The 15,446-nt window shown below is 40.4% G+C and overlaps 2 protein-coding genes across 6 annotated transcripts in view; one reads left to right on the top strand and one right to left on the bottom strand.

The window, feature by feature from the left end:
* The window catches only part of NR1H3 (nuclear receptor subfamily 1 group H member 3), a 44,490-nt gene extending 41,867 nt beyond the window's left edge, over positions 1–2,623 (bottom strand). For 2 of the 4 annotated variants that reach the window (XM_044435752.1, XM_044435751.1), the window contains exon 1: positions 2,414–2,623. The gene's annotated coding sequence lies outside the window, so the exon portion shown is untranslated. The remainder of the gene's footprint in view (positions 1–2,413) is intronic. The other 2 variants (XM_044435748.1, XM_044435750.1) reach the window with 1 other exon arrangement.
* Positions 2,618–15,446, top strand: ACP2 (acid phosphatase 2, lysosomal). 2 transcript variants are annotated; one of them, XM_044435746.1, is made up of 11 exons: positions 2,618–2,818; positions 3,476–3,571; positions 4,030–4,116; positions 7,391–7,543; positions 7,860–7,958; positions 8,047–8,136; positions 10,823–10,955; positions 11,054–11,142; positions 11,633–11,739; positions 12,464–12,639; positions 12,734–15,446. In XM_044435746.1, the coding sequence occupies exons 1-11, from the start codon at positions 2,699–2,701 to the stop codon at positions 12,868–12,870; spliced, it is 1,287 nt and encodes a 428-aa protein (XP_044291681.1). In that variant the 5' UTR covers positions 2,618–2,698; the 3' UTR covers positions 12,871–15,446. The 2 variants fall into 2 exon arrangements, with proteins under 2 accessions (XP_044291681.1, XP_044291682.1); XM_044435747.1 differs by having other exon boundaries at positions 2,699–2,818; positions 3,402–3,571.

The following is a 15,446-nucleotide window of genomic DNA, read 5'->3' as shown; positions in this document are numbered from 1 at the left end:
AAATTACAGTATAATACAATAAATTACAGTCTCAAAGGCTACAAGCCAAGTGCCCTGTTTCCCACAGTGACTAACCATGTCTAATGGAGAACCTACAAGCAGATAATGGATTCAGAAGCCTTCCCACCCTCAAAGCTGCTCCCAACAGCTGATATTCAGAGGCATAGAGTTTTCCTGCACCAGGCTCTCATTGGCTATCAGTTTTCTGCATCTGATTTCATTTTCATTGCAGGACTGAGATCCAGGCAATAGACAGAGAGATTTTCCTTTTCTACTTTTCCATTATTTAACTTCTAGGTGTTATTATGGAATAGCAGAATACCACAAATACAAGAAGGTGAATGTGCTTTCTCTTTAACAATTAAATGCCATATTTTCCCTGTTCAAAAATCTCACCAGAAGCACGGGTTAGACACAGGTCATGATGTAAAGTAACTGTAAACAACTGTGAGTAGGGAATGGCAAATGCACAGTAAATACCTAGTCTGAGATGACCATTCTGTCTCTCATCCTGGATGTGGTATGTTGCCATCAAGACCAGAAGCCACTGATAGCCTTCTTCTCTGGAAATGTCCACAGCTGCACACAGTATCCTCTGTTGTATTTACAGCTGCACACAGCATTCCAATTGCAGCTGCCCCACAGACTTGTGTAAAGCCATTATAGTATTTGCAGCTTCATTTTTAAACCCTTTTCCTAAACAAGAGATTTGGCTTTGATACAAGCTGCTGCATAGTGGGTTGATTTTTTCATCAACTGAACTATCCACCACAGGGCGAAACATGATCCATTGCACTGCCAGCTCAGACCTCATAAGAGAATTTGGGATTTTTGCCCCAGTATGCATCACTTAACAGTTACATACACTGAATCACATTTGTCCTTTTATTGCCCATTTATCCAGAAGGGAGAGAACCTATCAGAGTTCTTCACAACTGACAGTGGTTGCTGCAGAGAATATAGAAAAAACAGCCAAAGGCACAGGGGTGACATACAAATGATTCCTTGAGGTGATAAAAATAGCACATTCTTTCTATGGCAGTGCTCCCCACCCTACATTGATAAGGGCAAGGAATTAAAAAAACCAAGATCTATCAAAATGTTTCTGTTCCTCTAGAGATATCACAAGTGTATTGATATTGTTAAGATATCATCCTCCCTGATGGACTGTGGGAATGCTGTGGACATAGAATATCTTGACTTCAGCCAAGCTTTTGACAATGTGCCCCATGATGTCCTTAGTCAACTAGCTACAAGTGGACTAGAAGGAACAACAGTCAGGTGGATCCACAGTTGGCTACAGAATTGGACTTAGAGTGCTCATCAAGGGCACCTTCTCAAACTGGGGAGAAGTAACAAGTGGGGCACTGCATGGTTCTGTCCTGGGCCCAGTTTTCTTCAACATTTAGATTAATGATTTGGATGAGGAAGTGCAGGGAATGGTTATCAAATTTGCTGATGACACAAAAGTGCACAGGATTGCTAATACCCTGGAAGACAGAAAGAATATTCAAGGTCATCTTTATAGGTTGGAGCACTGTTGGAAACAACAGAATGAAATCCAATAGGGATAAATGCCATATTCGGCACCTAGGAAAAACAATGCAAATGCATTGATACAAGATGGGGAATACTTGGCTCAACAATACTGCAAGTGAGAAGGATCCTGGAATTGTTGTAGATCACAAGCTGAATATGATTCAGTGATGTGATATGGTTACAAAAAGGGCAAATTTTAGGCTGAATTAATAGAAGTATCACTTCCAAATTTGGGAAGTACCAATTCCCTTTACTTAGCACTGGTCAGGTCACATTTGGGGTACTGTGTCCAGTACTGGGCACCACAGTTTAAGAAAAATGCAGACAAGCTGGAAAGGGTTCAGGGAGGGCAACAAGGATGATCCAGGGACTGGAAATAAAGCCCTATGAGGAGAGACTGAAAGAACTGGACATGTTTAGCCTCAAGAAGAGAAGATGGGGAAGATATGATAGTACTCTACAAGTACTTGAAAGGTTGTCACAAAGAGGAAGGACAGGATCTCTTCTCGATCATCCCAGAGTGCAAGAGTATTATTTATTTATTTATTACATGCATTTATAACCTGGCCTATCGCTTCGAGTGCTCAAGTTACAGGCTCAAGTTACAGGAAGCCAGATTCCGGCTAGCTATCAGAAAAAAATTATGACTGTTAGAGCAGTAGGACGATGTTACCAATCTCCTAGGGAAGTTGTTGGCTCTTCCACACTAGAGACATTCATATGCAACTGGCCATATGAGCGGGATGCTTTAACTTGGAGTCGTGCACTGAGCAGTGGCTTGGACCCGATCTATGATTCTATGATTCCTGATCTGAAATATAGATAACTTTTATTTAAGTAGTTGCAGGGCAACGGACGATATGCAGCCACCTACCGGGCAATGATCTCAATCAGATCTCCAAGTTCGACGCACTTTTAGTCAGTCTTTAAAATTTCGGGACTGCCCCATATTTTCGCAAAGGCTACTTCCCGGTAAACAGCATTAACTGCGTTACACAGCTCATGATTCCCGCTCGAGCCACACCGAGCTAAGAAACGGCAAAATAAACATTAGTAGCTTCAGATGGTGAGACTGAGCATGCTCCGATCGTTTGAGCATGCTCAGTGATTGCAGGGCACTTTTGTCGAAAAAGCAACATCGATAGATAGAGGGAAAGCCATGGAGCGTAAGAAGAACCGCTGGAGCTGGGCAAACCTCCTTTTTACCCTGCTGCTGACTCTGACCTTCGAGCTCGCCCTGCCACTCGCCCAGAACAGAACCCTCCGCTTTGTTACCTTGGTGAGGAGGCAGCAACAGAGTGTGGGGAGGTGGAAATTGGCGGGGGGGGGGGTGAAGAGACGTTTGCCGGGAGGGGCAGTTCTTCGGTCTGAGATGTCACGTGGCTTCCAGCCCCAAATGCAAAAAAGACGGAAGAAAAATGTCTAGCCATCCTCAGCTATCATGAGGTGCATTTTAGGCAAGGGGGTACGTTGCGTCTCATCTGGCAGAAAACAGCTGCTGCTTTTGTGCTGCTAGAACGCCATTTAACTCTGCAGGTTGCAGGGATCTCATGATTTAAAAGCAGGTGCGATCCTCTTAGTTTGTCCACAAAATATTGACCATTAAAGCGTTCATTTAGTAAGAACAACCCTGAGTGTTGGCATAACAAGACTAAACCTTGTCTTTATCAAAGCATAAGGTTTTGTGGTCCAAAGGTCCGTTGCAATATTTAAGCTTTTATGGAGACTATTCCTTCCAGATAGTAGGAAAGGTGTTGAATCCTTTAGTGCATATGACAAATGCTGTCAAATCCTGACAGCATTCTCTCCTTGCCCCAGGACAAAGGTACCATTTCCTGTTATATCTGGTCCATTCCATTTAGGAAGCAGCAAAATGCACAACAATGGTCCATACAGAACTTGTTGGCCCCTTTGTGATAGCAAACTGCTCTTTCAGTTATATCGCCATGGAGATCGCTCCCCAGTGAAGGCATACCCTCAAGATCCCCATCAGGAAAGTGCCTGGCCCCAGGGATTTGGACAACTTTCTCAGGTGGGTATCCCAAGGAGAAAGTACTTGTGGGAGCTTGAGACTCAGACTGCTTACTTGAAATAAAGAGATTCAGAACTACTACCTTTAAAAAGTGTCAAAACATGTTATTTTTGAAAATGGCATACAGCACATGAAGATTTTGTTTTGCTTTTGGGGGATAATTTTGGGCTACTTTTCTGTTTGCTTTCTCAGGAAATGGCAGCATATTTTAGCAGCAGAGAAAGTGGTTGGGTTGTTTAAATTATAACTGTGTGCTGCTTTAAATTGACTACCAAAGAAAAATATACACTGAATTTAAAATGGAGAGCAAAATGGGGGGATGAGGAATGGTGTGGTGTCAAAGCTTTTTAAAATTTTCTGCAGTTAAAGTTGCAACTGTTCTTATTTTCAACAATGTGCTGTTTTGTGAGAGACAAATATAGCTTGTCTTATTAATTTACTGCTGTTCATATATGTAGAAAGGGATGCAGCAACAGTGGGAACTAGGCCAAGTCCTTCGAAGGCGTTACAATGGATTCTTGAATGCCTCATACAATAGACAAGAGGTTAGTGCATCATCCTAAATCATTAGCACTAGCAGCATGGTATAATCTTTTTCTCTCTATCCTATATACAAATGTACATTTTCTCATTTTTTTAGTAAGTGTATGCCTTCATGCTGAGGAAGATGTTGTAACAGTATGAAAGGGTTTTGTTTCAAATATCACATCCAGTTAATACTGTCTGCCAAATCTTTATTTGAGTTAAAATGTCAGAGGAAAAACAAATAGTTACAGATTGGGCAAGAGGATGATGTACAAGCAAGTCAAGGGAAGAAAACAGTGGTGCCTAGGCTCCAGTGAACATTGTTTGGTAACATGAGGCTAATGCAAGCAAGCAAAACAAACCATATTTAAGACAATAAAATCACAGTTCTTGCAACTAGAATATAAACCAGATAATTTTCTGCTTTCAAGTCAGTGACTTGAAAAATGGCGGACATGTTTGAACATCTCTCTCTAATCCTCCCTGAAGAACAATCACACTTTCTCAAGTGTAGTTTCCCACTGTCCCTTTTTTCAGTGATGAAAGCAGATAATGAAAATTATGCTGAATGAAAAAATAACATAGAACCCTGACGGTCTCAGTTGCTGTGTTTCTATTCAACTGTGAAACAGATTTATCATGAGAATGTTAACTTGCTATATGATCAGAAACCAGTCCAGCTAGATTGTTAGCCTTCTACTTAATGTTTTTCCTTAACTCATTCAGTGCCACTCTGTAGACAGATTTAAATTTGCATGCACTTAAATAAAAGGACAATGTGAAAATGGGAAGTGGCTCAATTTTACTTGTACTGGAAACACACCTATGTTACACCAGAAGTGTGTGTGTGTACATATGACATAAATGTACTCATCCTATTCAGGTTACTTGTATGTACTTTTTTACATTTCAGCTACAAATTAAATTACCATTTTTGTTAAAGTTATTAGGTATTATTAGTTCATGTTTCCATAGTATGGCATTATATTACAGCCCAGGCTGGCAGTACCACTTGTTGATTTTCTTCTTCTCTTAGTATATCTTAAAATGGTCTGTCCCCTCATAACATTTGAAAGGAATGTGTCTGTCTGAAAATACAGTTCTAGGATCTGATCAGCTGAGATTTCCAGACATCTGCTTACCACATGTTTCACTAAATCTGTTGACAATACATGGTCAGCTCATGGTGGAAGCAGAAGGAGAGATCTGTCTTTTGCTCCTATGGTCAAACTAATTTCACTGAAAAAAGTAGGAACTTTTGTTTCTCATTTAGATTAACAACAATTTAATGCAGGCATGGTGAACTGCCAGTCTGCAGTCTAGATGTAACCCACATGAGGTTTCCTATCTAGCCCATCAGCCTCTGGTGAGGCAAGAGAAAGCTCTTACATTGGAACAGCTGCCAATGAAAGATAAGAACTTTTCCCTACTGGTACAAAGAGCACTCCCTTTCTCATCATGCAGTATGGAAAAGAAACAGACAGCCCCTGAAGGAAGGAAGTTATTTGTATGTGTGTGAAAGAGAAAGAGAATGCGGGTGAATATGTGAGGTGTGAATATGTGGGTGTGAATAGAGTGAGGGCAAACATACTGGGGAAGATATGTCAGCAGAGAGGATGGTGTCTGATCTGTTTTCCCAGAACCAGTGTGGCCCCTCAAGATGAGAAAGGATCACTACCACTAATTTAGTTCATAATCTGAATGTACATTCTGGTTAATGTAAACAATGGTTTGTCTAAACAATCCAGCTTCAGAATACATGGTTGTTCAAATAAACCCTGGTTAAAATAAACCTGTTTGTTGGGTTTCAGCAATAAAACAAGCTGCAGTTAATCTGTACAGAAGCAAAGGTTTCCAGACTTCTCACAGCTATGCCAGATCATAAAGAGCATGTAAACTGAAAGTTTTTTTGCAGCTTGTTCTCATTATGCAAAACTGGACTGGTGTCACATCAAAACCAGGCCAATGTGTTAAGCAGCTCTGAAATAGAGACATGAATGTTAGAATAAAGCTCATCTCAAACCCAGCCTGATTATGATTCATTCCACACAGACTGGAGTAGTGGCTTAGCCCAGGCTGAATTCAGAGTGGGAGTCTTGCTTCTTTTATCGTTGCTATTCCTACTGTAACACCCTAGAGTCAAAACATGTTGCATATAACTTATATGTAACACTAAAGAAAAGAGAAGTTCTTAATTGCCAAGTCTTTGTTTTTTCACTACACTAAAGTTGTTGCTGGCTAATTGAAGGAGATTGATTCAAGCAACAGCAACTGAAGAAGGGAGACCGGGGACAATTGCAGATGCTTTGCAAGCTTTTTTGACAGCTGCCAAGAGAAAACAAAGTAAAATAAAACAGTCTACTTGGAGTCTCTTTGGTCAGTGTGCAGAATTGGTGCCTGCTACATTTTGATAGCAGGTACTCCCATCTTGAGGACATTGCCCAGGCATGGATTATTTTCGATCCATGGAAGTGCGTGCCTCCGCATTTGTATAAGTCCAACTAGAAAATTTTGAAAAAATCAAAATAATGACACACATTTTGAGCACAGCTATTAAAAAAGGGGGTGTCCAACTAGTGAGAGCCCCTCCGATGTGCGGTTTGGGCTCTTTGGAGAGACTATCACTGGCTGCTAGTTAAGAGATTACTCTTCGCAATTCCCATTCCTACCCCAAGAAAAAATGGTAAAGGGGAGAAAAGCCATTGTGAGCCAAAAAGACAGATTTGGTGTAGTGGTTAAGAGCATGGGACTGGGACTCAGACGATCTGGGTTCTAGTCCCCGCTCGGCCATGGAGCCAACTGGGTGACTTTGGGCCAGTCACAGACTCTCAGCCCAACCTACCTCACAGGGTTGCTGTTGTGGGGATAAGATGGATGATGTAAGCTGCCTTGAGCCCTTTGTAGGAAAAAGGCAGGATATAAATAAAAATAAATAAAAAATAAATAAATAAATTTCTCACTCTGCTTCCATCATGAGCTGACCATGTATTTTCAACAGATTTCCAGTGCCATTTTAAAGCTTTATCTAAATACTTGTTGTTGTTTTACCTCACCCACTTCCTTAAATTTAAAATCCAAGTTCTCATTTTTCTGTTTTCTCCTACACTGTCATATTAAACTCCTTCATTTCATACTTGTTAGCATCAGATGACTGTGGATGAGTCACTGTGTGTGTCTTGTCCAGAGTGTGGGTAAATCAACTCAGGAGAGCAGAATTTTCTTTTTCTTGCTCCTGCACAGCTCTGAGATTAGGAACGCAAATGAAAAATACTGTCTCACCTGGTTCTCTGGCAGATCTTCATACGCAGCACAGATTTTGATCGAACCCTGATGAGTGCTGAAGCCAATCTGGCAGGACTTTACCCCCCAGAAGGGCAGCAGGTGTTCAACCCCAATGTTTCTTGGCAACCCATCCCTGTCCACACAGTACCTGACTCTGTGGAGCAGGTAAGTCACTTTCACAAATAAATACTAATAGGTTGGACCTGTTTGCATCAAATAAATTTTCTCCTCATTCTTAGTTTTAGCAACCTATGCTTTACCATTCTTCGTCACCCTAACTCTTAAATTTCCTTGCTTTACACAAACTGCATTTTTGGGGGCCCATTTCACCTGTCTGGAGGATATATCCTTCATCAGAAATAATTGTTCAGGCCAAGAATCTCATAAATAAGCAGATGCCTTACAGTCAGGATTGATCATAAGGAGGGATCCACTCTCAAATGATTTGTTTAGTTAGCTGAACTATTTTGTCTCTATCTAGCTCCTGAAGTTTCCATTATCTCCCTGTCCCCGGTATGAGCAGCTGCAAAATGAGACTCGACAGACAGAAGAATATCGAAATAGAACCATCCAAAATATGGTATACTGAGTTTTATGAATCATTCTATGTCTATGTATAATCCTTGGGTCATAGAAAGAAGAGCTGGATATATTCTTTGCTTCTGCAGGAATTCCTAGAGATGGTGGCAAATATGACAGGAGTCCAGGATGTTTCCCTTGAGTCTGTTTGGAGTATATATGACACACTTTTCTGTGAGGTGAGTTGTCTGCCATTGTATTCATCAGTCATGTATTCACCAAACTATTTACCACAGCAGTATCTGAAGCTGCCTGTATTCTTGCTGTAAAGCAGGGGTAGCAAATTATAGAGGTCCCAGCAGCATTTTGGTAGCAGACTACACTGTAAAGCCACAGTGGCTATATTTAACTTGGTTTTGTGCTAAATGCTACCTTTTTGGTACTCTGTAGGTACTATGGGCTTAATTTTTTCTGAATATAAAAAAACAAAAAGTTTTTTTTGTGGGGCAAATGAGTTGTGGTGGAGCTGCAACAGGAATCAGGAAGGGCACCATGGAGCTCTTTGGTTTGTCCACCACTAATCTGGAACAGAGCTACAGAGTATTGTATGCTGGTGAGAAGGGTTAAAGCTTGTCATGAGCTAATGTGCTTTTTGGTATTGTTCTAAAGTTCCACTATTTTATACAGTGTATACAACTTTAACCTAAGGAATGGAATCAGTGATTTGGCTACTGCATTCATCTAAGTGGTGCTCTAGTCATGTGACACTCCCACCAGTATAAGCAAGGAGAAGGCAACTTTCCTCCTCCATGGCAGCCCTCTGAAAGTCTGCTGAAGAATGTGGGATGAAAGTATAGATGGAAACCTGCAAGAATCACCTTTCCCCTTCCATCAGAAGTAATCTCCCTAGTGGAGATCAAAAGCCCTTCTACAAACAGAAAGAGCTCATATATTCATGGAATGGATACTTAGGATCAATGCCTGTAGCTCTATAGTTATCAAATTCTAAATATTCTAGAGCTCTGGAATCCAGCATGAGGCTGTGCAGATAGGAATTCTGGACTGAATTCTCAGTATTGTGATGACTAGGTTCCCTAACTACTGTTTTACTTTTTCCCAGATAAGTGACAGGTTTCCATTTCTATGAGGTAAACATAGGGATGCTATTCCAGTAAGAACAAATATTGCCCTTCACATCCTGCCACCTTAATAACCGGGATTCCACATGTAGTAAATTTGTGCCAGTGAGCAGATTGCACAAAGATGCATTAAACCCATCCATCAAAAGAGGTCTCTGCAATATAAAAACATTTCCTCCAGACACAATACAGTTATCATAATGACAGACATTTTTCTTTTTTCATATTAAGTAATCTAGAAGGTGGTTGCTGGCCAATATAGTCTGTTTTCCGCACTTTTCTTCTCTGTTGCATTTATTTGTTGACATCTTCCTATCGCTTTTAAAGGTTGCAGTTTACTGCATTTCTGTGGATGCCACTCCCAGCAGGATGGTTAGAACTCTAGTTTTCTACATGTTCAGTACAACAGAAACATCATTATACTGAAGCATAATGCTAATCAGATCTGTAATACCCTTCAAAGAATTTGTGATATTGCATCTTGCTTTTAGGTGTTTTATATGGAAGTATGTAATTCTGGCTTGCTCATAATTCTGCTTAGATTGTCCACAGTTTGGGTTCCAGAAATTGTCAGCAAAAATTCCTAGGTAATAGCAGAGTTCCAGGACATACTTTGCAGAGTAAATTAATACCATGCAGTAGTTCCACAAATAATTGATCCTTAAATTCCTTCTTTTGTCAGATGTGACCCAAAAAGGAAATCATGCTAAATAAACTAGTTTTTCTGTTGCTGAGACATCAGACCTATGCTTTCGGCTCAAATCAGCCAGTAGTTTCAAACTGCATTTTTTCCAACCAAGATTTAAGAAATTAGCAAGACAATCCTAGGATGCATTCTGTTCATGTTTACACAGAATACTTTACACTTCTTAGCATTCCCCAGACAGGATGCTGCAAGAACAGTTATACACCTTTAATAATTTTACAGACTGCTAGAGTCTAACTGATTGATATCCTGGAAAGTGGGCTTTTCTAAATTACCTTTTGATAGTTTAAAAGAAAAAAAAATGATTGGAAAAAAGCAGAGTAGACTTGAGATGTCTTTCTGCTGTTATAATTTCAAGAATGACAAAACAAAGATACTTTGCATGCCAAATTGGGAAAGAAGTATGAACAAAGTTAGACTTTTCATCATCAGTGTCACTTCAGGCAGATATTTTCTTTCCTGAAAATCCATTTTATACAAACAGAACATAGAAACAGAGCAAGTCAGAAGGGGTTTCCCAGGCCATCTAGTCTGACCCCTGACTCCAGCCAGCTCTGCTCCTGACATGCCCACAAAGTATTCCTCCACATTATTCCTTTTGGATAATTGAATTAATTTGCATCTTGCAATGGGAAACTTGGAGAGTGTGCTATACGAAGGATGTTAGATGCTCTCACTATTTACTAGTGCAGTTCTTCCATTCCTTTCCATGACCCAACCTCAAGAATTTGAAATTATACTTTCTTAACAGCAGCTTCCCCATTCTGATCTCTTTTGAATGTTGTGGATTAGTCTCCATCACCCCTGATCATTAGCCATGCTGACCGAAGTTGATGGAATTTTGACCTAAAACATCTCAGGGGCACTAGATTGGAGGTGTTTGCTAACAACATAGCTTTATAAATGCAGATGTAGTCCTGCTTTAGAAATTAAAGCTTGTAGGTAAATATTTATCCTGGACAACAGAGCAAGCTCATGACAGTTTCTGAACTAAATGTGGTATGGTTCCACAGAGTGGTATGTATTTTAATGATTTTTGTCTCAGCTATGTATCTCAATGACCTTGTGTTGTCTTTCCAGAAAACACACGAAATGCATCTTCCAGCTTGGGTAACTCCTAACGTGATGAAACAGCTGAAGCAGCTAAAAGATTTCAGCTTTTCTTTTCTTTTTGGGATTCACAGACGGGTGGAGAAAGCTCGTCTGCAGGGTGGTAAGTGAAGGAGTAAGAAAAGCAGTTTGAAGTATAGCAGGGGAATATTTGCTTGTTGATCAAGAAATTGAATATAATTGTCTGTTCTCTTTCTCCAGGGGTCCTTCTTTCTCAAATAAGGAAAAATCTCATGCTAGCAACAAATGTGTCTGCACCCAACCACTTTAAAATGTTTATGTACTCAGCAGTAAGTTTGCTTGCGGAATCTGTATGCACTGTCTCTTTCCTAATCTTACCTGCCTTTCCTGTCCTGACTTCGCACATTCCCCAGAAGAAAATTAAATGCATGTAAACAGCCCCCCACATGGTCACCAATCAATCCTGTACAGAAAACATGTCAGAATTTTTATACCTTGGCAGTTAACTAGTATGGCCTTTCTGTGCTCTTTGTGAGTAGATAGGATTTCTGCATCTACAGATTGGGAGCAAATTATCCACAAGTTCTGCCACTTATAGACTGTCTTTCTATAGCACAGCACCAAATGCTTCTTTCAGTTCATTTCTTTTCACTGCAGAAATGGTGTGCCACCTGCTCTACCATGGTTCTGGAGCCTTTTCTTATTTTACAAGTACCTCAGGAGCCTCTGCCTGTCTCTTGCAGGCTGAAATGTGGCTTCAAGTATTCTACCATACCTATAAAGGGAAGGTCTTTTTCAAGTCTTTTTTCTCTCTTCCAGCATGACACCACTCTTGTGGCACTGCAGATGGCTCTGGATGTTTTCAATGGGAAACAAGCACCATATGCCTCTTGTCATATATTTGAGCTGTACCAGGAGGATGATGGGTGAGGAATTAGTTGTTGCTATCAATCAAGGGAGTATCTTCATAAGAAGTCAAAGGCAAATTGCCATGCCTTTAATGTTTGTCCACATATTCACGGGAGATGAAATGAGGTAAAAATAAAGGTTGCAATCTTCAGAAGAAACAGTACTTGGTTTTCCTTGTTCTGTGCTAAAGGAATTACTATTACTGTTGTTACTACATTACAGTGATACCCTGCCTTTTTTTCTTCTTCTGAGGAACTCACGGTGGCTAACATAGCGCCATTCTTATCCTCACAACAACCCTGTGAGGTAAGCTAGGCTGAGAGTTGAATGACTGGTCCAAAGTCATCGAGGGAGCTTCATGGTCAAGTGGGGACTAGAACCTGAATCTCCCAAGTCCCCAGTCCAACAGTCTGGTCACCACATCAGCTATCATATCAACATTAATTACATCAGCATTAGTAAAGCCTTACTTTCTACAGTTCCAATTTCTTCTGATGTGTATATGAGATAATTACAGGCAGGAGCTTCAAGAGTACATTGATACAGTTGTGAACAAGGGGATACTTAACAGAAGTGGGGATAGCTATTCCTGTTAACAGGCTTGAAATGACAACTTATAGTCTGATACAACTTATTATACCTGTAATTGTACCTTTAGAGGGATAGGGAAGTAACTTCCAATGTAAACACCTGACAAATCATCAGTAGCACAATTCCACTTATCCTTTGTTTTGTTCCTAGTAACTATTCAGTGGAGATGTTCTTTCGGAATGAGAGTGGGAAGGAGCCATACCAATTGGAACTGCCTGGCTGTGAACAGCGTTGCCCTCTGCCGAAATTCCTGCAACTTACAGAACCAGTTATTGCACAGAATTGGAAACAGGAATGTCAGATAGCAAATCCTGCAAAAGACACAGGTGAGCTGAGATTGTTCTGGTAGATGAACTGTAGGTAGATATGTGTGTCTTGAAATTTCATTATCAGTGTTCTAATTCCATTTGCTGTTTGCAGAAGTTATTGTGGTTTTGGCTGTCTGTGGATCCATTCTCTTCCTACTCATTGTTCTGATCCTGACAATACTCTTCCGCGTCAAGTCTCGGCCTCTTGGCTACCGGCACGTTACCAGTGAAGTAGAGGAACAGCCTTGACAATTGCTCCAGCCCCTCCTGAGGCAGCAAGAGGAAGCAATGCTGACTACAGAGACAAGAGGGGCTTCTTTCAGTGACTAAGTGTCTTAATGGTTTATCTCGATTGCTAAACCAAAAAGCCCAGATTTGATAACAGAGCTTTTGTGATGTCTCCACCACTAGTTCAGAAAGGATATGCTTTCCAATTGAAGTCTGCTGCACCTCAAGTCTGAGTAGTTGCCACTGGTACTTCTCTTCCTAACTACAAGAGACCTAATTCTGAATCAACAAAAACTGGCATATCCAATTCCACTGGGGAAAACGTATTCCTCTCAGGCTGGAATCCTAACACACCTACTAAGGATTAAGCCCAATTTAACACAATGGGACTTAGGGTTGTAAATATGCAGATGGTTATGCTGTTAAGTATTTTGCATTCAATTAAATGGGCATAGGATTGTGCTGTGAAGAACTCTGCTCTTGGCAAAGATCCTTATAGAGCAAGAAGATGGATACTGGACCAAAAGTTCACACTGTCTACCCATCTATTACAAGGGAAAAATTAGTTGCTATGTATTATTCCACTTTCCATTTCTTACTGGCTACAAAAACTCCATAATATTGGAATATAGTACATTTTCCTCCATTTTCAACACCTCATCTGAATATAGTCTTAGAAAGCAGTGCAGCCTTATTTTTAGTAGACAAGAGGGCCCTTACAGCTTTTTACTGTGGAATTTTGATGTGTGTCTCAGCTGTGATCTAGGTAGTGATTTTTCAGAGCCATTCATTACTTACTCTGTGATGCATCATGTACAATATTCTGGACCAGCAGAGATTCATAAAGAAAATGCTACTTTAAAGAAAGTCAACTTTTAAACTTGTATGGTTGCAAAAGAAAAAGTGTATGGGCACTGTCCAGGAACTGTTGTCATTCTAAACAAAAGAACAGAAGTTATGAGTTAAATTATTCTAGAGGATCATACAGCTGTAGCCTCAACATGACAATCCAAACTTCCCAGTATGTGTACCTTATATTTAGTTCAGAAGACATTCTATACAGCTAAGAACTAAATTCCACATACATATTTTTCTTATGCATGTATGCGGAGGAAAAGTGTTGTGTGTGCTTTCACATGTTGTATTTGGTATACATACATCTATTCTAACCAGGGAAGAAGTTCAAAGGTATGCAAAGGATATCCGTATTTCTTGGATAAAAAACAGTTCTGGCCCTCACCACAGAGAAAATAGTGCCTTGTCCAGTCTTCAGTCCCATAACAGTCCTGGGTGTGTCTTTCACCCCTAAACAACAGCTTATCCAACCTCTCCACAAACTTAAAGACAAATTCAGGCTTACAGAACTATGGCATAATTGTCCTGAGATCCAGCATATTCTCCTATCAACAAACAGGCTCTCTCTACTAAAAAGCTGTTCTAATATCTCCCTTCACCTAAAGGAAGTCCTCAAAGTAGGAACTCCTGGTAAAAAATTTTTCTGTAGCTCTCCTCCATCTCTGCCTCCACCCTCATGGCCCCCCAGGCACAGGCAAGTTTGATTTTTGCCCTCACTCAGTGTTCAGCCCACAAATTAGTTTTCAGCACTAGGACAGAATCCAGAGAACACAATCTCCCCATCTTTAAAAGAAATCCACTCTGTATTTCCCACTTTACTTCTTTCACTTGCATTAGGCATATTCTTAAAAATAAATAAAAGAGACTTCTTAAAAAGGATAAGAGATGCTCAGTAAGACATTTAGTTTGCTCCATTTTCACTTGAAACAAGAAAGAGGGAAGCAAGCTATCTGTGGACTGGGAGAGGAGGAATTGGCTTGTTAATGGAAAAGCATTAAGGAAAAAGAAATATCAAAATGGCACTGAAACATACTGCCCTCTCCCTCCCCTCACTCTATGGATCTGGGAGCATCAGGGAGCTGGGGGCTTCATTTGGCACCATCATGTGTGAGCTGCACACACACACTGGCTTCAATACAAGCTCAGTATAATTTGGACAGGCATCTTGTCCCTCACTACATTATCCCCGCCCACTGTAGCATTTGTTGATACTGTTGTACTTTCTGCACTACAGCATCTGATGAGAGATTCAAAAGTGCTCTGAGTCCTCACCAGATAATTTACATTTCACCAAGTACAATACACAATATGGTTCTACCAAAAGATTGGCAAACTCAGCTTGAAGCTGTCCACATTTTTTCCTTTACTGATCACCATGATGTGGCTCCTGCAGGACAGGATGCAAGCACAGAGCCAGTGAAAACCCAGAAGAGTAACTATGGCAAATAGATCAACTGCAACATGTTAATTTCCTGCAGGGTTGGTAGCAAAATGAAGGACAGTTGTCTGCTTTGGTACACACTGGCAAAATAGATTTCTACTGTTTTTGAATCTTTGAATGATGTTTCTGTAATTCACTTGGATCACTTTCTTAGGTGTTTTTCATTAAAAATTAAGGTGGGACTGGACTTCTGCCCCTTTTTTTCTCTGTACAGGTTTCATAGCTGGATGTGAGTGTGCATGCCTAACTAATAGTAATAACAGTCACAGAAATAAAGTATTGGAACTCCTTCCATTCCTCA

This window comes from Varanus komodoensis, unplaced genomic scaffold (genome assembly GCF_004798865.1).
Source record: "Varanus komodoensis strain SLA01 unplaced genomic scaffold, ASM479886v1 scaffold3, whole genome shotgun sequence".
NCBI classification, from domain to species: Eukaryota; Metazoa; Chordata; class Lepidosauria; order Squamata; family Varanidae; genus Varanus; species Varanus komodoensis.
The sequence above is the reverse complement of the archived record's forward strand: the minus strand, read 5'-3'. Positions and strand labels throughout refer to the sequence as shown.

Bases quoted from the DNA above. Each gene is read 5' to 3' on its own strand.
- ACP2 (XM_044435746.1), top strand. From the start codon at position 2,699: ATGGAGCGTAAGAAGAACCGCTGGAGCTGGGCAAACCTCCTTTTTACC. The intron at 7,959-8,046 runs GTATACTGAGTT...TTGCTTCTGCAG, and splicing joins ATAGAACCATCCAAAATATG to GAATTCCTAGAGATGGTGGC. The intron at 11,740-12,463 runs GTGAGGAATTAG...TTTTGTTCCTAG, and splicing joins CTGTACCAGGAGGATGATGG to TAACTATTCAGTGGAGATGT.